Source organism: Aythya marila, assembly GCF_965140915.1.
Source record: "Aythya marila genome assembly, chromosome: 12".
Classification (NCBI taxonomy): Eukaryota; Metazoa; Chordata; class Aves; order Anseriformes; family Anatidae; genus Aythya; species Aythya marila.
Genome location: NC_139053.1, coordinates 7,578,864 through 7,600,902, shown reverse-complemented (window position 1 = coordinate 7,600,902; position 22,039 = coordinate 7,578,864). Strand labels below are relative to the sequence as shown.

Sequence of the window (22,039 nt, the reverse complement as noted above, 5' to 3'; positions counted from 1 at the left end):
GACAGGCATACTTCCATAACTGCCTGGTCAATGCTTTGTACCTGAAGAACAGATGTTTTTAGTATTTTGAACAAAACTAGTTCTCCAGAGAAAAACACAAAACTAAGCTCTCTTCTGGAGTTCTTTGATGTTTGAAATTAATCCAGAACCATTTCAAAAGTGATAAAAGAGATGAAGAACACACAAAGTCAAGCTCAAGTAGTGGTTTTGGTTTTGTTCTTAAGAAGAAAAAAATGAAAAAAAAGGAGATTTACCTTGTCCTTTTTCAAAAAATATAATTTTTGATTCTGGAAGAAAATTGGATCCTGTCACTACCATTTCATGGCCTCCATTTACTGAGCAACTACTGATGCTGTATTTCTCAATCTGAGGAAGTTCTTGAGCAGATCGCTGAGCTTTAAAAATGAAAAAGAAGAAAATAATCCATCATTTTAACCATAGTAACATTGCTTTTATGATCCTAAATTGAAGAATCACAGATGAGAGTAAAACAACCATATATAAATCATAGTTGTGCATTTATCTTTGTTTTCAGAATTATGTTGAAATTATACAATTATAGAAAAGAAACACAAAGGAGTCACAAAACCTAACAGTCTCTACTGTTACAGCAAATTAAAATTTTAATTTAGGAACACTGGTGTAAAAACTACTTTAGTATTTAATAGATAAAATGAGTTCTAGGACTAATTAAGATTAAAGTCATGTTTTGATTCCTTACTGCCAGCATTTAAAAAACAAAATCCCCAGAAGTTCAGCTGTTCATTGGGTAAGTAATGGTACAGACTCCTGTAAATGAAATGGTATTATTTGTTCCTAAAATGAGTATTTATTTTCACTGAGATACATGGGCTGCCTCCCTTCATATACAGAAACTTCTGAAGCTGCTAACTGCATGACTGCAGCTGTTAGGATTAAAACCTAAAACACTGCTGTTCCTCCAAACAGCAAACGGGGTTGCCAATTGGCAAGTAACATCTTTAAATAAAACTATTACTATTTTTACATAATTTAGCTCTTTACGCAAAATGGTTGTCACACGATTGTTACATATATTCTGACACTAAATACTGTCAGAATGACATTACTACTGACACATGCAGAAAACACGGCTATAAATTATGTACAGTTAAAGCAATCTTACAGCATTCAACAGGTATGGAAGCAGTCTGCAGAGATAAAACTTTTCCACTAGGTTGTGGGATGTGAACACGGAACACAAGCCGCACTCTGGTATTCTTTCTTCCAATATCTGTCTCTCCTTTACGGAGCTCTATATCTGAATTGCGAAGTTTCAAAATACCCGCACAATCGATACTGGAGACAGGTGAGAAAGGATGGATTAGAAGAGAAATGGAAGAAAACAAATCAAACTGTTGCTAAAGTATACTCTGTAAGCCTTTCTGCTAAGGAATGGAGAACATTCCACTTTTTTCCCATGTTAATGGAGGCATTAAAATAACATTAAAAATAGCATAACATATCTGTTAGTGTCAGAAATAGCAGCAAGTATTCTCTTTAAACATTGTTCTGTCTTGCAAACATCTAGTTGCTGGTTTCTTGAACCTTTAAAAGATTGTTATTCCACTTAACTGCATATTGTTTAACCTTCACAGTAAGTTGTTTAACACAGTAAATATCATTTTCAAGGATGATATTTAGCACTGCTTAGGAAGGACTAGAGAATGATCACATCCCAGCTATCATTCAACGTGCTTATTGATTATTTATATAAGCCACACATACTTCAATCAAACAACACACAAGGAAGCTTCTGAAGACTTTTTATGGGCTCATAGCATTCAGTGGTTACCAGCGTGTAACTTCAGGAAAGCCTAAGCTGGCTTCAGAAGTATGTGTTAGAAATAAATATGCTACATTAATAAAGAAAAAGTGTAGTTCGCTCAGTTCCCTGACTCTCCAGGTAGAAAAAAGCAGTGTAATTGTTGCTAAAACTAACTGGTATTAAACTATTATTCAGTACATTCCATCTGGCAGGACCTAAACCATGAGAAGAATCTAACTGCTAAAAATAAAAACTATGTAAAAAAAAATCAAAATAAGGAAAATGCCATTGACATGGTAAGTTAGATGACCACATTCAATGAAGAAACAAGCAGTTGAACTGTATGGCTATACTTTCACAGAAAAAAGTCACCTGTTATATAAGAAAAAAACCAAACACAAACCACCAGCCATTTATAACCTCCATGCAATTCTACAGCTGTGGGATCACACATACATACAGACTGTACAGGAAAAGAGAACCCCAGAATCATTCACCCATCTTCCCATTAATCATACCAGCTGCCTCGTCTCTCTACTTCACTACTTCTAATGTTACCTGAGGATTTATTTCTGAATACTGGCACGTTTAAAGAGTTGCGTCCAGCTTAATCATGAGTCATACGTGTGGAAAATTAGCTGTTTTACAAGACACTTCATTCACATTTGTACAAATGGGGAAAAAAGCCACATATCAACTACACAGTTGCAATGTACCTGGCTGACATATTATTTTCAGGAAGAAGTGGTATTTCCAAAACTTTCGTGCTGGCAATTATTATCTCTTGGCTAGCTGTAGCAACTGTTTTTCCAGTGATTCGGTGCACCTGGTAAAATGCATGAGGTCTTAAGTAGCGATCGTCTGCCGTGCCGATGAACATTTGCAAGTTTACAGGCTTCTCACTGTAGCCCAGGAGCTGATAAAAAATGAAAGATGTATTAAAATATTAGTTAGCTTTTCTGTATTTGCATTAAAGAGTAATAATAAATTACAAACTTCTTCAGTCTCTTATGTTTTCTTCAATGATAAAGAAAACTGAGTACAGACACCAGTCCTCCAGCAACAGGTATCAGCAACATTTACCAGAATAAATGGATATCAAGGTGTCTGTATTCCTTCTGAGTCCTGGACAGAGGAAAACAACCAATCATTTCATCTACAGAACTCTGTTAAAACTATGTTATGCTATACGTGCATTTCTGATATTGCCTTTAAACAAAGAAGAATTAGCAATATTATTAAGGTACATCTACAGTTTCTAGAATTATTGAAAATATTTTTAAATTTACATTTTTATTACAAAATGCAATTTAGTGAGCTTATTAAGGGGTCGTATGAATGTAAATGTATTATGTTAGGGTAAAGAAAAATTGATTCATAGCTAGAAAATCAAGTAATATTATTTTATTTATGAAAAAATAATCATTATCAAGTTTTGCTTTTTTTTTTTTTTCCTCAAAGAAGTTAACTCGTGCATCTTTCCCTTTCTAAAATATGACTAACTACCAATGCACTCCGCTATCACAAAACTGCCTCTTGTTTGAGCTAACAGTAATTCTAGGCATGAAACACACTGATGCTTCAATAAATAAATTAAACTAGCTATAAAAAAAAACAACATGCTAGCTTTATGATTATACACTGCTAACATAGTTGTCCAGAAGAGTTAAGGAAACAAAATATAACTGACAGTAACACCCAAGTTTCCTTTACCCACTGCAATTTTAAATGAGACCTACAAAACAGGTCTTACAAATCCACAACACTCACTTGATCTTCCGTATTCGTGCAGTTTGTGTAGACTGATGCACACTGCAAGTTACATGACTTCTAAACAGCAATATAACACATTTATATTTCACTGACTTTAATTTCAATTTATGTTACAAATGGAGGGAGGGGAGACAGTCACTCTTTAAATGTGGTTTTGTCACATCAATACTTTTGACTTTAAAGTTACTTAGTTGCACAGCAATATTATCCAAGCTCTTTGCAGAACTAGCACATAAAAAACAAAACAAAAAAAAAAAAACAAAAAAAAACACACACAAAAATGCAAAAACCCATGTCAATTTAACCTACTTACAAGAATAACAACACCAGTAGTCAGCAGTACAAAAAACAAAGCACACCCACACAAAGACATCTGAAGCACCACTGCAGACTGCGTGTATCTTGATGTGCTACAACTGGTGCGAAGTTTTACCTACACCCAACAAATGCCTCTTTCCTATGTTAAAGTTACACCCATGACAACACCTACCTGTGCTATCACTTGTATTAGAACTTTTGTCTCAATCAATGACAGGAATGTTGTTTCTCAGAGTCTGTAATGTTAAAGAAAGAGCCATTCTCAAAGTTTCAGCTATAGATCTACACGAATGCTTTTGTCCAAGATGTAATGCTCCACCTAGATTTAATTAAGCCATCCAGATACAACCATGTGGTCAATATTTCCTGTCCATTAATTTTTGGTTCAATATGATTGAGAAGCATAACAGCAAACATCTAGACCATGCTAGATGGAGAAAACTGTGATTAATCATAAGCAAAACAAAACCAAAAAAATGAAGCTTGTTCTTCCCCTTTTCCCCCAGCACACACAGAATCGAAAAATTCCTACAGCCATCATACTGCAGATAAAAATCTCCAGATAAGCTACAGCACATAGCTGCTGTTGAGCAAGAACATATGGATCTTGAAGAGCTGACAGAAAAGCTTGATAGATCTAATGTATTACGTATGTTACAATTACAGCATTATTAAGTAATTCTGTGGTGTTTTTTTTCTTCTGTTTTTCCATTTGTTTTTTAAAACAGTAAGAAGGTCCTAAAAGCCACCCCACTAAGACCATACCATCTTCAAGTTCTTCACAGTGGGAGACTGAAGGGAAAGAAAGGCAGCAGTTCAGCATTTCTATCACTTTCCTGGGCTGGGTGATCTCAAGACCATTCCTACAGTAAGGAGACCTTGCTGCTTTTCATAGCTGATTGAAGGGAAAGAATTCTGGATTCTGTTGTCTTCAGTTCTCCCTGTACCTTTCCCAGCTGTTGTGCTTTCAGAAGTCAGCTCAGTTCAGTTTTATCATAAAACGCAGACTAAAAATAAGGTTACACTAAAGTAAACTGTCCTGAAACTTCATCTCTCTTCATCTCCCCCTTGAGTCCAACTACCCGTGGACTCTCAACTACTCTGTGGAACTGACCTGTGCATAGTCAAGCAGAAAAAACGGACTTAATAATGTTCAGTCAGTAAGTCACATCTCTTCCTGGCTTTAACACTCCTTATCCCTTCAGACCCTTGGTATAATGAAATAAAAATATCTGCCACAAAAAGCCAGGCAATCTTTACAAGTCACAGCAGCTTTTATCAAACACAATATCCTGCCCTATAATTGATAAATTTCCAACTAATTTCTTACATGATTTCATTTATTTATGTATTTCTACATTTCACAGGCATATGTTCTGTCAAATATGTCAATGGTTTTGTTCTCATTGGAGTTCTCAGCACAAAGAGCTAAATCTAGGAAAAAACCCTACCAATGCCTCAGCCTTCACTGAGTGGAGGCAGTCTAGACTGTGTTGATACCCATGTAAATAAATGCAATATTCAGACATTTACAGATGTTACAGTAGAGACGATGAACTTCCCATGACCACCACCAGTGTTCAGGTTTTTCTCCATCTGTCAGGAGTCACCTGTAAACTACAGCAGCACAACCAGATCACAACTTTTACCCTTAATTATCATCCCGCTGAAAGTGGAACATGGGGCCTCTCATCAATTATGGCTACACCCATTATACTCAATGCAGGGCTCCAATATCTTTCTAAAATATTTTTTTTCCCAATAACAAATTAGTATTTCTGGAAGCTATGAATTTCAATAATTTAAATTATCTAAAGAAAAATTAAGACCTTATATTCATTTAGCATTTACAGCAGTCACTTTTTGCAAAACTCTCAACACTGTGACCCCACCATCCATTTTCCTCAGTTAAAATTCTGTCTTAACATGATGAAACACAGCCTGAATGTGAACTTTGTTAAACGCATTCACTCTCATACTGGGAATTATATATATTACAAGCCAGAGCTATTAAAAAAAGTTAAGTAACATCCAAACAGGGTCACTGTGACAAAGCTGCTTTCCACTTAACGCTATCTCCCCCATCCTTAGCAATGGATACGTACACAACAGTTCTAGAGATAACAGCAATGAGAGACTGAGACTGACTCACAGAACTGCACCAGTCTGTCAACAGTCAGTGGAGGCCCTGTCCTCTACAGCGGCCCAGAGGCAGCGGGAGCTTACTGCAGTGAAGCAAAGCCCACCCAGTGCCAGTGGTTGCACTGGTGTTGCCTATAATGCTCTATGGCTGCACACCACACTTGAGTTGCTCCGAGCTGTTTTTAACAATGGTTTTGCTTCCATTATGCTAGAGCAAATGTTCACCCTCTATGCCTTCCCAGATACGCTATGGAAGACATACAGGGCCTGGTTTCCAAACATTATTCTGCAAAAGATGTTGGAGACGTGGAAAGCGGCAGAAAACACAAAAGCTCCCTACCCCGCCAACAGATTAGCTATATATCAGCAGGGTATCAGGTGCATTTTCTGAATGATCTTGAAATGCAATCTGACTGATTTACGTCACACCAATATGCTAACCTTACCTCTATGGAAATCTGAAATTATGTTACTACGGCTTGAAAATAAACATAATAATAAAAATATTAATAATATATTAAAAAAAAAAAAAGAGCCACCACATAGCAGCACTACCTTTGGCACTTTGCTATACTTTTCTACATACCAAATTAAACAAAAGCAAACAAGAAATCCAATGCACCGGCAAAACTGCAAGTTAAAAAAACATGCTACTTTTTCTTCAATGAAAATACCTACATAATTAACTTGAAAGAATACATACTGTTTTGTTCAAATACCTAGTGAAGCTGTGGTGTCTGTACCTTTAGTTTACCTTGGTAGAGAACCCATGATATATACAAATAAGAATATAGTGTCACTACACAGCTCACGGGCATGTAAATTAACAAAACTATTTTACAACCTACAACCTGCTGCGGCATCACCACACTGAAGATACACATGGTAAATTGCTACAATATCAGCCTGTCCAAGATTCAGTCACAGTTCACACACAGGAAGAGGGTAACTTAAACTACTGGTTGAGCACTGGGGCTTTTTTCCATGCATGCCTTCCAGCACTTATGCCATTAATATGCAATCTTAGAGCTGCATGCTAAAAAAAAAAAAAAAAAAAAAAAAAAAAAAAGATATTAACTTTAACTAAAAAAAAAAAAAAAAGACACAAAAGCAACACTTTCCCAGGAGTAGCAAGCACTGTGCTGCAGACAACTAATAAGTTACTGCACACTGTCACTACTGACCTCTAGAAACCCTCCTCTGTAATAGAATACTGATACACCACCCACTGCTTTGCAGAGGAAACTCAGCCAAGTTGTTTTTGTGTTTCTATATCGTTTCCATAGCAAAGGTCAGTGCATGCGTAAGTTAAACTAAAGCTGGAAGGCTAAAGACTGAAGGTCACAACAGGATAAGCCAGAACAGCTTCAGCCAAAGCAGTTCCAGCAATATTACTACATGCATTCAGTAAACTCCTGCATGTCAATACTTAGTTTGCAATTTTTATGATGCATGTATGAAGAGAGTAAGTTACTGAGAAAAATTCCGTCATCAGGATGTTGTGTTTTTATATTACAAAAACATTCATACGTCTTTAATGCATGTATAGAAAATCCTTTAGAAAAAAACAACTGTAACACTAGAGATCAATGTGATCACTGAAGTCAGCAGCATTTGCACTTGAAAGTTAGTGGTAGGGGTGAGAATCTTTTCCTTTCTGAGGAAATCAGACAGGTCACATTAAGTAAAAGGCATCAACCTAACGAGGGCAGCAGTTTTCCAGATTACATGCAGATTGTACTGGGCCATTATTTTGCTCATACGCTGTCAGTTCCATGCTCTGAGCTAAGGGAGAGCTTGCATTACCCAGCAAGCTTGTCAGAGGGCTTTAAATCTCAAGTATTTAGAAGTTCTGCCTCCCTCCACTGTCTATTTTTTAAAACTAAGAAGGTTCTCTCTCTGTTTTCCATCTGTTGTTTCAGGCCAAGTATTACCGATCTCTATTCAAATATAAATGGTATTTACCCACAACATGTGATTTCTCGAGAGCTGCAACAAGACTTGAGAAGAACATCCAACAGAAAACACTTCACAGAAAACAGGTACTATGAGACCACCATAGCATACTTTGAAATACTCTGTTTTTCTGAAAAGTAAAATAACCCAAACCCTCTTTGTTTACTTACAATAAACCAATCTCTAATATTGTCACTAAATCCAGAAGTGATGTCAGGCTTTCACTTGGCTATTCTTTTAGACTAAAAACACAGACAAAAAAAAAAAAAAAAGGAACTAAAGCTTAGGGAAAAAATAAAGCGAAATCATTTCTTTAGCTACATTGTACACTCAACCAATCCTAGATACTAATGACATTTCAGACAGTGCCAAGACCCATTTGATTGTATTTTCAAAGCAATTTTCCTGTAAAACTTTCCAGCATTCATTAGGAAATAGCCATGTTTAACCAAACTTTCACTTGTGTTTAATATTCATGTTTTATCCTTTATGCACTTTTCCTTCAATTAGCAACCAAGCAAAAAAAAAAAAAAAAAAAAAAGAATCCTATTGCCACTCCAGTGCTCCCTCCCCTTGGACAATTAATTTACTGCTTATGGCATTACTGGATTGGTAAAGTAGGCTGATTAGAAGGAAGTCTTTTACATAAAAACAGATGTCCCTAAAAATAGAGCATAGTCTTGAAATACAAGACATGTCAGGGAAAAAATCTGTGATAATCAAGGCTTTTGTTCACATAGGTTAAAAACTCCAGCTTCATCAAATGCACCAGTATTCCTGTAAAAATCCTCAGCTCAAACATGAGGAAGGGGGAAGGAAATCCACAGCAGTGTGAAGAAGTGTAGGCACACTCTTCCCCTTTACTTTCAACAGTGAGGTCCTAGGCTTTTCAACACGGTGACACGAAGCGCACGACTAACTAGTCATCTCCTCCTTGGTAGTCTCCCTGCAGCTGGATGTATTTCAGTGGTTCGTTGGAACAGCTCCCAGAGTTACACCACCAAAAGGAAGACAAAAGAGGACAAGAAAGGCCCAGCGAGATGAATGCAAAGGCAAAGATAAAGGGAAGGTAAAGCTGTACTCCTGAATTAAGTATTTTTACTTTTACTTTGGAAGACTGCAGAAGTGAAGATATGGTATAATTTACTTTGGGATCTAAACAATCCTAAAAGAAAAGAACTTTCACTACTTAAGGTTTAGTCCACTTTTAAACAGTTGTTTACAAAACAAAACTGCCAAACCTCCCCATAATAATATAATAAAAGTTCAAAAAAAGAAAAAAAAGGCTTGGAGGTGTTTTGTTCTCTGAGACAATGGAGATGTGACCCATAACCTTAGACTATTTCTGACAACAGTATTCAAGAGGCACTGGAGCATGGCTCTGAGGAACCAACATTTTTTGCTTCAGACATTTCTCCACAAGAATTTCACTTTTGATTGGTTTGCAGCTACTTTCCAACAGAACCGTGAAGACTGACATTTTAAAAGCTGAAGGGTGACTGTTCCAAACTGAGCAGCACACCTAGTAACAGCTAGAAATAAAAACAAGGGATAAAAAAAGATCCAAAGGCATGAAGATTATCAAGAAATTGAAACAAAAGCTACAGAGTGACTAACACTAGTGGTGCAATTTGCCCTAAATTTATTGTCAGTGGCATTTTGAAAAGCTTGAACCAAGCTATAGATATAAAAACAAGTTCAGGGAAGTTATTGAAAGTCAGACTGACCACAGCCATCCCCTCGTGGCTTCACAGAGGTGCAATGAGTGCTGACCTATGATCTTCTGTGGACTGTTCACAGGAAAGCAGCGAAACTCATGGAAGAGAACTCCATTCAGATCTCTTAGACAATACCCCAACCACTGACTTAAAAGCTTAGCAGTAGATGGAAGTGTTTTTAATAAAAAAAAAAAAATCATTCCCATTTCACAAAGGATTTAATGTTACAGAAAGTTAAATGTATAATTTTAAAATTAAATATGTTGTAACAACCTACTTCCCCTTCCTGAAGCACGGTACTATTTTCAGTCATTTGATTATCTGATGTAGGAAAGAAAAGCATGCACACCAGAGAAGCATCCTCCTTCCTCTTTTGCTAATAGCTCATTGAGTAGACTGACTTAAAACCTTAAAATAGTATAGATCTCTGCAATTCTGAAAAATAAAAATAGTGAGGTACAAAAGCAACAAGTGTTAACAAACTACTAGACATAGTGGCACAAGTCCAGGTTTAACAGCATTTTAAAGGTCATCACAAAGACAAATGGGTCCTGAAGAGAACCAAAGCCAAAAATAGCAGTGCATTACTGGCCATGATACCATCTGGTCATTCAACGTACGGAACATCCTTAAAGGTTTTAGAACCCGGATTCTTCTGTTTCTGAAATCTCACATTTCCTTGCTCACTGCTTGCAGACAAGACTGACTACTTGAATGCTAATTTCAGGCATATTTTGAGGAGTGTTTCAGCTCAGAGTCCTGTCCCATTCTATGCTACCAACAAAAGACCAAATCATAACTAAAATAGTGTTAGACTAACATTACAACTTCACGCCGTGCAGAATTACTGACCACATCTAACTAGCTATCACCATACACAACCCATCTTCAGTTAGCGCTACACTATCAAGAAATCATGCTATTTCTGAACCTCCAATTCCCAGTGCCAAATTACGCTATGGACAGCTTTTCAGATGAGCATTTTCAGGAAAACCCATGTAACTTGCAAAAAAACAAAAAACAAACAAACAAACAAACAAACAAAAACAAAAACAAAAAAAAACTAATTCTACTTGGAAAAATAATTCAATAGTACCCTTCCTCATCTTAGTAACCACAACAACACAAGAAGCAGACAACCGTGTCATTACCGATCCAGTATGCCATTTTCATTTTTTCCATGTTAATATGTAAATAATCATTGTATTGATTAAGTGTTCAAACATCTATTAGATGCATGTGGATGGGTTTTACTATCTATTCTGGGGGGTTCTAAGAGCCGATTACATGGCTCACACAGGCTGAGACTTACCTTCTGCATTTATTCGCAGGATGTTGTCACCAACAATTAGAACTGGGATTAGAACCTGCCTTCTGGTGATGTATGAATAAAGGGAAGGACTTGAGACAAAAAAACAAAAAAAAAACACACATAAGAACTGAAAAAATGGAAGGTGGGAAGAAGGGAAGGGTCATAAGACGCAGAAAAAACGGTCTGTATACCATTCTCTATACCCTTCCTCAACCATAGGACTGCTGACCAGTCCATAGATTGCATGGATTCCCCTCTCCCGTTGCAGCAGAATCAAGTACTGTGCAAATTTGGCTTATGGCAGAGATGAACAGCTCTTACCCTTGAGCCCATTAAAGTATGGCAAGAAGACTTATGGCACAGGCAAACTCCTAATAGGTACCCCTGCCCCAATTTTCTGTGGTAACTCACTACAGGACAGATATCCTCCTTGCGTGCAGAACAAGGAGCTCTTAGCTCCACTGCCCCTCAGTAAATCTCACTGCAAGGTTATCAAGACTATCGTGGAGATCACCTTCCTCAACAGCAACAGGACATAAGGCTAATATATTTGTTGTGCACAACAGCTTGTGGAATTTCCTACTAGAAGATAGCATCGAATTTAAAATACTTAAGAGAACTCAGCAAATTGCAGAAGCTGATGTGAATTGCAGGAACACAACATACAATTATTTTTTTAAATGAAACAAGTCATTTTAGATCAGGAAGCTAAAATACAAAAGCAAGAAACTATCCATGAGAGATCCTTATTGTGTTCCTGCCTGCTCTAAAATGCTTAAAAACCATTATCTGAGTGAAGTCTCATGAAAAACCTTAACCCTTTTAGAAAACAGTTAAATCTCACTCCAGCAAACTGTAAATGCAAACATTATTTAATTATGTACAATTTGACCTGGTGCAAGGGTGAGAAATTCAAGGAATTATGAACTTTCATTTAAGAGTTAGATGAAACATAGCAGCTATTTACTTAAAAGGCTTCTTAGATGGGTAGAATAAGTACTTTAACCTACTGAATTAGGTAGACAGTTCTCAGAGGCCTTCTCTGTCTCCTGACTATGCAACACAAGATTTCCCCGCAGTTTGGATGAGAGAATTTCAAAACGTCACCCTTCCCACTGCTTACCATGCTGCCAAGTTATTTATTCCTTCCCTGTGACAAATGTCAGCCTTATCTTGCAATTTTTCTAAACAGGTAAAATAAGTAGTGCGAGATGACACGGATTAGCTGGAACACACTCCTAAGCAAGCACAGATTAAAATGACAGTTGAAAACCCGAAAACAGTAGAATTTCAGCACACAATTCGCTTCCTTGAAGTCAATGGACTTACAAAACAAAACATGATGCTCAACTCATTTCATTTCCTCACATTTGGAAATAAGCTGATTAAATGTACTCACAGCAGATGATGCCAAATTTGTCAGAAGCTTAGTCTCCTAGCAACAGGTACAGTACAGCATTAGTAATAGATTAATGACATACGCTAATAGATTAATGGCTTGAAGCCATGTACTATCTTAAAATCTTTATTTTAAATAACACATCAACTGCACATGCAGAACTACAGAGGTTCCACAGTTTGTAAATTAAATGTTCTTCCTATAAAATACCGTGCAAAAGCAACAAAAACTCTGTAGCAAGGAAAAGCACATAGGCCTTGAGGCACGCACATCCTTTCTTGTCTCTGACACTGGTTAACTGGTTAACTTACAGGCACAAGGAGACACCGAGTACTTCTTTTTGCAATGATCACCCACATGGACAGAACTGAATGTTGTAAAGCCAAGAGCACCAAACAGAAAGAAGTTAAGTCAGATACAAATAGCAATGCATATCGTGAAGTGCATTTGTGTAATAACCTTCTGGAAGTGCTGGAAAAGCTTGCATCTTTATGTTTAAATTGAGTAATTTATGTCTACTCACAGCTATTTAATGTTTGCTTTCCACCAAACTTGGTCCTTAGCATACTGTTTTTACCAGCAGCAAATAAAAAGTTAATTCAAATCCTTGTTTTGTTTCGTAACAACTTCCTCTCCCAACAAGCACAATAATTAATTTCTAATCCAGCTGGAACAGATGAAATTGCAAAATAGAATATTGATTTGCATTCGTAGTCATTTTAATTGAGAGGCATAGCACCATGGATGTGTTTAAGTACGACACTGTGAAACAAACAAATACTACACCCATTTTTAAAACAGCATTCTTGTAATAGCGAGGTATTTCACAATTCTAATTAGAATAAAGATCTTTGAAAATAATAAGTCACATAGATTACAGATCTGTGGTTTTTCTTTCTAATTTACATCTACCACTACAATTTAAAAGCATCTGGTTTTGCAAGCAAAAGGAAGCCTAGATATATTTGTCAAGTTTTATAACCATCAGCAAACTAAGTTCCTTTAAAACAAATATTAGTGCAAGATGCAAAAACCCAGGTGGAAAAAAAAATAGTTCCCAAATGCTCAGTAGAGACTTCTTTTGGCAGCTAAAATCTCCCAAGATTCTGTCCTCATTAATGATGTGTTAAATTCCAGTGCCAGCACCTTGGCATGTGAAAATTGTATCTACTTGTTCTCCAGCAACTAAACACAATGCTCCACATGAAGAAATTTGCCCTGGCAACTACTTTCAGATTCCAGCCTAGCTCAGGCATCCTCACTTTTCTCTAGTATGCAGCACAGACTTACTTCCCCGCTGTGTATTCAGTCATTGCCTCTACTGTGCTAAGAAATCTAGCAGGTCTGACAACAGGAGAAGGTTTGAGCTGGTTGCACCGTGGCATTGTCACCAGGAGAACACTGAGAAACTCTGTAGGGAACATGAGAGCTGGAGGAAGAGCTTAGATTAAGAATGAAAATGGAAGGATGATGAAAACTATTCAAGGAAGAAGAGATGTGATGAAGAGATCCAGCCTTCTTTTCGAGGGAGGGAAAGGAAAGATACAGACAAAAAAAGAGTCCTAAGGAGAAAACAGTAGGAATGAAAAAAATCAAGGTAAGGTATCAGAGCAGAAACAGAGTTGGATAAATAGCCTGAAGAATGCGAATAGGTGTCAGGTTAGAAGAAATTTTTTAGTTGAAGAGCTTAGAAAGATTGCTTAGACAAGGAGAAAGGAACAGACAGTCCAATACATTTAAATTCTGCTGGTACATCTTTACTTATGCACATGTAACTTCAGAGCTCTTCCAAAACTGATGTAATTACAAAGCATGACAGAATTTGCTTTCCAGTGAGGAATAAAAAAGCATAAGGAGAAAGAGTGATAATATGTTTACCCTATAGTATGAGTAGGAGAAACAATAGGGACTGATTATGCCAACTCTATTACCACTTTTGAGTCTGGTTTTAAATACTAACAAGTTACTTAAACTATTGGAATGGGACTAATATAACAAATACATTTGTAATTCCTCGATTGCTCTTGTAAAACACTAAGGACTGAAACCATGACTGCCATTTTCCTGTAAAAGAACAGGAAGTATCCTGGGTTTGGGGGACAAAACAGACCTGTGGTAACCTTAAGGTAATTAGATTAATTTCCATCCCCCGCACCCCCTCATTTATCCTTTATAGCTGTTGTTTCTTTTGACATATAAGTGAACACTTGATTTTTATCGTAATATATCTTAATATATTTTGGGATTAAGATAAAAATCATTAAGCAAGATTGAGGTGAAAAAGTAAAGAGACATTGCTTTCAGCCAAGGATGCAGCAAACTTACAAATCAAGGAATCTTAACAAGCCCCATAATTCCCCAGCACAATCTTGTGTCCAGTGAGAAAGAGGGCAGTTCTGTTGCCAGCTGGCACCATAGGTACTAAAGGAGACATAAGTGACTACCAGTAAACTAATCCAGCAGCCGACCTAGCATAGGGTAGGAGATGTGTGCACACCTTGTCTCAGAGGGGAGCACATCACAACTTGTGTACACAGTTATTTATACCCACAACACCAAAACCACGCTTCTTTCCCTTCAAAGGAGATTATGATGGCAAAGCTTTCACATGAAAGCCAAACCTAATTTACCAGGACCTTACATCCGTCCCTGAGCTCAACAAGAATTGGATGGTGTTTGCAAAGTATTTATATACTACGCTTTAGATGTCTTTAGCACTTCAAATGTTTAGCGTGAACAAAGGAACCCAGCCAAAGCAACTGTTAATGACCAGTACCAAGTATCAAAACAGTTTGTGTACCACCACCCTCTGTTAGTCAGAGGGGAACCGTTGCCAGCATTACTACGGCATTTAGATCAGTTTCAGTACTGAACAAAACTGTTCTGAAAGACAATAAAGCTTGCTTGATTCTGTTAAAGCAGTGGAAACAGTGACAAGACACAAGGCAGGGTAGGAAGGGGAACAAGTCTTGCTTGCCCTTACAGAGTAACAGTTCAAATCTGAACTAATTTTTGTATTGCACAAGGTACATTTAGGGGAAAATCTTACCCAGGAAGGAATATAAGCTTCAAAGAAGGTAACGACTCACGGCATTGTAAATACCAGTAACTGTAGCTAAGAGAAAGTTATCTTTGATTCAGGAAAGTCAGACTTCCTACCTTCACTACAGGGTGTCCTCCGGTAGATGCTTTTACTGCTCCTCTGCTTCCTTCTGTTTCATAGTGAGCTCTGTGATGAGTTTTAGGCTGGACATCTATTTTCAGTTCGCATTGCCCGTAATGACTTGGTAAAGGCCAGTCGAGAGGTGGCAACGAAGATGTGCTGCAATCAAGACGTGCACACTATGGTTAAATGTAATATGCCATTTGGCCAGGGTACAATCACAGGAACTTCTCCATAAATACAGACAATGATGTTGTTTTCCTAACACACAATTACCAAATAAGAATAGCTATTAGCCTAGCACTATTTCTTGAAAATTCCTGAAGTCTTCTGGTGCATTAAAATCTTCAATTAAACATTTGGGGGGGGGGTATTTTTGGAGTATACTAATGTAGTGCTGTATTTCTTCCTTCCAATCCCCGATTGAAAGAAAGGCCCTGCATTACCAGCATTATTCCATAATGCTTTTATTTTATGTTTTTATTCTCGAGTTTATCAACAAGCAAGTTCAAGCGGTACTAAAGGGAAGAGTTTAAATTTATCTCCTAAATCATTACGTTTTAAAAAATACTTGAAGATAATAAAGCAGACAGTTACTTTAAGATTGTAAAGCGCTGCACTTTGTTAACTATCATTTAAATGAACACTACCCGATGATTCAAACTTTTAAGACTAGTAGTCCTGTCTAAGCATAAAGACTTACTGCAACAAACACACCTAAAGAGCATGCTTAGCTTATGCATGGATTATACCCTTACACCCAGTAGCAAAATTGCTCCAGGGAAGGAGGAAAAAAATGCAGGAATAGAAGTAACATGAAAAACTCTAAGGGAAATAAGCCACATGGTATCACCATTTTTTTTCATACCTATCCTTTTACCTGCTTAGATTCACAGACTTCTAATATGAAGAACAGTAGGATTCAAGTCAGTAATTACCTGGTAGAGCAAATTAATTTCTAAACATTTAAAAGTGAATGTTTATAGCACTGTGTACCACACAAGAACATATACAATAAAAATAATTTTCTATTGAAATAGTTTTTATTATCATAAACTAACCAACAGGGCAAGCAAAGTAGGTTTTAAAGAGATGGACAAACACTGGTTTGTACTGTTGCCTGAGAAAGCTCAGCTCCATTTCTTTCTCCTTTACAGGAAGTCAGGTAAAACCCCACTGCTAGTCCAAAACCATGCACACTTTCACAAACACAAACAGCTACAGATCCACAAAAGATAAGCTGTACCTTCTGGAGAGCTGCAAACTATGAAAACATATCTACAGTTGGGAAAGAAGGTAATGTTTTAACTGAAGGGGGAAAAAAAAGGCTGTCTTTAGTAAGTATCTGAATGGACTTGGGCTCAGGCTGCAGCACCATATATCTACCTTTTACTACAAACATCATTGTCACTAAGCATGGAAAAGGAGGAGAAGAAAAGGCCCCACTTGCTGGCATCCTCCTACAGGAGGGCCACCTATAAACCTGCTGGCCTGCTGCTTTGTGGAGTACCTCCGACTGTGTACTTCAGGAGAGAGCTAACAGATAAACTCATCTCCTGAAGTGCCTTTTGGGGAGTGAATGGGAACCAGAGTTTTTCCCTGTCTTCTTACTAAAAGTAAGAAATGAGAGCAATGAATCATGTCCACAAGCATTCAGTGTGTAGCCAAGACTCTTCTTCCCCCAGTAAGCAGGTCTTAGGACCAGTCCTTCCACAGCAATACTATTTACTGGGTAGGAGAAGTGATGTCAACAGTAAAAGAGGAAACAGGAAAACAAGAGGAATGCAGCATAAGCCCAGTCCTGCCAGTTACTTACCACAGCCCAAGGCGTACTGCCTAAATGCTATTATTGGCTATCAACTAGACCTTGCCATTCACTTTTATAGTTACTGAAGAAGACTCAAGTCTTCAGTCTGAAAATGGAAAGAAAACATCAGGATTAGAAGATACTAAAAATAGTTTAAAAAAAAAAAATTAGCATGCAATAATTTGTTCTTTATTATTTCTGAAAAAGTTTTTTCTCCCCTATAACCAAATATTTGATGTTAAGATAGTTGGTATGCGTAGTGAACAGATATGGTCCTGCAGAGAGGTTGGTGTAACATGCACACCACAGCCTACATACCAATTACTGAGAGATATTACTCAAAGTTACATATTAAACTCACTCTAGAAAAAGTATTTGTTGCTAATGATGGCTCTCTGTAGCTCTAAGAGGTTTAATCCTGCAATTAACTAATAAAAACGTAGCACAAGCCATATCAGAGTCCCATTATCTGCTGAAACAATATTTGGAATACTAAAACAAACATGGAGACAGGAAAATAACGAGGTCTCAAGATTTTGTCATTCTTTGAAAACAAATAAAAAAATATCAGCGTGAGGGAGTGAGCAAGCACACATGCATGTGCAGATGCCTAAATGAGAGACAGAGAGAGAGAGAGACAGAGAAAAAGAGGGAGGGAGGAAGACGCTTCCAAAACAGGTTTCCAAATAAATTGTGTAGCATTAGACTTTTAGGCCTTGCTGCTTCAAACTGCTGTTTTCTAGACAAAACAGACTACAGTTGTAGCTGCTTCCCTTTAAGAAACAGACTGTGATGTTGGATACCCAAAGCGTTAAGTGTTTATCTTTGAATATTTTTCTTGCTGTCTCCATCACCCTCAACTTCTCAGCAGCAATGGAATCCTAAAAAGTTTCAGGGTACGGTGTCATGCATCTTTCTGCCCTGTGACAATATCATTTAAATTCATTTCTGCTTCCATACCACTCTTTCACTTGTTTTGAGGAAAATGCTGTAGAGCAATGCATTACAGTGAATCGGTGATCATTTCGAAAGGTAAGCTTTTTACTTCTGTTAGTTTACCAGAGCCTCCACTACCTAAATGGTTTGTTCAAACTGAAATAACAGGAGAGAGGCTGAACAAAAACTTGCCTTGCCTGTCACCTTCTGAACGTCACATGGACCTTCAAGCTCGGACACTAAATAAATATATAAAATATCAGAATACAGTCTATAAACTTTTTTCCTTTTTTGTTTTCCCCCCCCCCCACTAGGTAGAAATCAACATCAAAACGGAAGAATCATGTCAGTGCTGGGGTGTGAATCGACACAATCTCTATACCAGACACTGTATATAAGAAACAAATTCTGAAGCTGCTAGCTGGAGTAATTGAGTAAATAAAGTTGATACTGAACTCTAGTGATCTCTGATGATTTAAAACATAACTAAGACACCTATAACGTGTTTAAAAAAACACAGCTTTTTGAGGAATGTGCAAAGATTTTGTACTGTTACAAAAAGAGACAAAAAGATTTGTCTCCCTCAGTTTGCACACAGCATGATGACATTTCTATTACTGGCAAAGCCATCTCTACCTTTGCACTCAGAACAAAGGATCTAGATCAGATGCTGAACTGTTTTTTTGTTTTGTTTTGTTTAAAAGTTATTTTAGACAAAAATATTAAAAGAAGTAAGAACTTCTGTTTTTCAAATCCCTCAATTGTCAAACTTGAGGGAGGAGGAATGTATTAGTAGACACTTCCACATACTTTGTTACAGAAGTTCATCACAAAATTACTGTTACAATACCTTGCAACTTAGTGGCTTTTACACATGGTTCTGTAATTTTTGCTTTTCGTTGCCTGAGAAAACCCCTTGTTAACAGTACAGTAACCTACTAGTAAAGCACCAAATCACATACCAGCAAACAATGACTCACGGTCATCCTAAATGCTTCATGAAATCAAATCTTAGCACGTTGTTGAGACAGCACCAATCTGTAAAGCTACAAATGTTCTTTCAGTAATACCAAGAGAATTTCATAATCTGATTAATACAAGTCTCCAAAAGCTCAAACTTCTATCACATCAAGATTAAAGGATTTAGAGAACAGCTGCTATTAAAGGAAACTTAGAAGTAGAGAAAGAACCCTTCAGTACCATCCTCAGCAGAAGCCATCATATTTAAAATGATCTCTTCAGTGTTCACACTATTAATTCAATGGATACCTTCTTCACCTGCAACTATGTCCTCCAAAACAATACTGCTTCTGGCTGCTCACATTGATGAACATACATCTAATGCTCATCAGAAGGACAATCTCATGGATTCCTCTGGATTTCAATGTTTGGACCTGTAAGTCAGGGCCCCACTCCATGGGCTGTATCTCCTTTGCAAAGGAAGAAACAAAGCCTAGAAACAAGACTGCTTGCTTGCATTCAACTTACGCTTTATCCTTCCCTCTATCCCACGCGCAGTGCTGTGGGGCCAATGGCAGCTGTGGAAAACAATCCAGTTAAAAACTGAAAATGGTTATCTTCCATTTGGAGCACTCCTCCTTGGCGATTCACTGGACAGCCAGCTGGGGCTCTGTGCAGAGAGCAATTGCTAACCCTGGTACTTAACTTTCACAGACCTGCTACTATAGTGCTTTTTAAATTATTATTTCTTAGTTACAGCAAAAGTAACACTTTACACTTGCAGCTCTCCTGAAACATGAAAATCTGTGACTGTGAGAAAGAGCTCACTGACCAATGGATATTCCACAACTTTTTCACATCCTGAGCTTTTGCAAAGAATAACCACCAGCGTTGGTTACAAGTCAATGCCGTGACAAAACCCTTCAAAATCTCAAATCTTACTATTCTGCAATATTAGGGTCCTTCTTTGAGAGTTCTTGTGGAGTGAAAACACAGCTGTGATTGCTCTTCACTACATAGAACAAAGTAACATGTTGGAAGTTAAGAATTTGGGGGCCATTCCAGTTGCCACAGTAGATTATCAATAGATTATTATTTTTTTTAATACTGTTTACATTCAAAATATCACTGTTCTACTACTAGCAGACCTACAGTTAAATATGCTTTACTGATATAGTATACTGCCGAGTAAAATCTATATTCTATCTTTCAGAACAAAGGAGAGAGCTGAATCATACGTACAGCACAGAGGTCGTGTATTAAGCAGTCTGAATTTCTCTGGATTCATTAATGGTGTGCAAACATTACAGCAATAGCCTGGCTTATTAAAAATCTAAGAGGTTCAAAGTTCTCTTGCTTGTCTCACTAAGTGGGTACTTATCTTCAAAGTCAGCGACTTGCAAATATTTTCACTTTAAAGTTTTGCTAACACAGCACAACTGGTGTTATTTCTATGTAACAAAAAACAGATGGATAACTACGTAACAGAGTAAGTCTGCCTATAGTCCACTCACATTAAAAGGTTTATTCTTCTTAAAATTAAAGACTGAGATCCCAATTGTTATGCTAAAAATAGAACAATTCTGTTCCTCTCTGCTCCACAGACTTCCAAGAGAAAGACTCAGACAAGAGAACTAACTATTGCAAGTGTTCTAACACCTGCCACTATATTTACATTACTTTTTTCCCCGAAAAAGAAGGTTAACATAGTCAGCAATCTTAGCTTTCAGTGGAAACTGCCAGATAGTCACAGGTAAAATACTCTCAAGTTGCCATTAAGCATCCACCACTAAAGAGATTCCTGAACTGCACATGCATGTGTCACAGCCCATTTGTTCACCACCACTGCAACCAAGATACTGCCTGGTATCCCATCGCTTTGCGGTGCTCCAGACTGAACTTGTGCCACGGCATTATGAAGGAAACTGTCAGTTTATAAAGTAGTTCTTAATCAGAACTAATTAACTACAGAGCACCATATCTGTGGATGTTAACACTAAATGTTGCTCAGCTCCTATGAGATGTACTTTTAGTGAAAAATCCCCATCCTGAGTATTAAATTGAGTATTAAATTACATTATAATCTTTTCTCATTAATAGTTTCTGGGTTGTCCATGCAATGTTTTCATTTTCCTGGATCAACCTAAATTAAAAAAAAAAAAGCCTTATAAAACTTAATCTAAGATGTCTAACTGTAGGCATTGTAATAGAGAACATCAGTTTCTGTGAAACAATTTACTTATGCATCACTTCAAAACACTACCTGCTACTTGTCTTTCTAAAACAGCAGCTTTGTACTTGAGGCAGCTGGCTGGAATCTACACAAGAAAACTTTAGAAGGGATCAGTCTTGATGAACTTCCCAGTATGACATGATTTCATAAATATTTACTAAATACCTACTAAATGGGAATTCCACAAAGTTTCAATGACTTAAGGATGCGCTTAAGATAACTCACATGAGCATACTAACCCTTTTCAGATGGTGCCTCGCCATGAGCAAGTGGATCACATTTAGATATTTGCATATGAATAGGCTCTAGGAACAAACACTTTCTCTGGTATTCTCCTGGACTACTACCTATAGCCTATACTGACATAGGCTATCCTGAAGCATCTATGTTGCTCTTCAGACAGGTAATACAGAATTTGAGAAGGAATGAAGGAAAAAAATAATCAAATTCATAAAAGAAATCTGAAACTACTTTATACGAGAACCTAGAAATAGGTTTGAAAGATTCACTGGGAAAAAAAGTATTGTCGGTGGATG

The 22,039-nt window shown here is 37.2% G+C and overlaps 1 protein-coding gene across 3 annotated transcripts in view; it reads right to left on the bottom strand.

Annotated features, from left to right (window-relative positions):
- The window catches only part of NFATC3 (nuclear factor of activated T cells 3), a 63,058-nt gene that overhangs the window by 23,298 nt on the left and 17,721 nt on the right, over positions 1-22,039 (bottom strand). For all 3 annotated transcript variants that reach the window (XM_082769677.1, XM_082769678.1, XM_082769679.1), the window contains exons 3-6: positions 15,564-15,726; positions 2,503-2,702; positions 1,145-1,317; positions 255-395 (exon numbers count right to left, since the gene is read on the bottom strand). In XM_082769677.1, the coding sequence (XP_082625803.1) occupies positions 255-395; positions 1,145-1,317; positions 2,503-2,702; positions 15,564-15,726 (677 nt within the window). The remainder of the gene's footprint in view (positions 1-254; positions 396-1,144; positions 1,318-2,502; positions 2,703-15,563; positions 15,727-22,039) is intronic.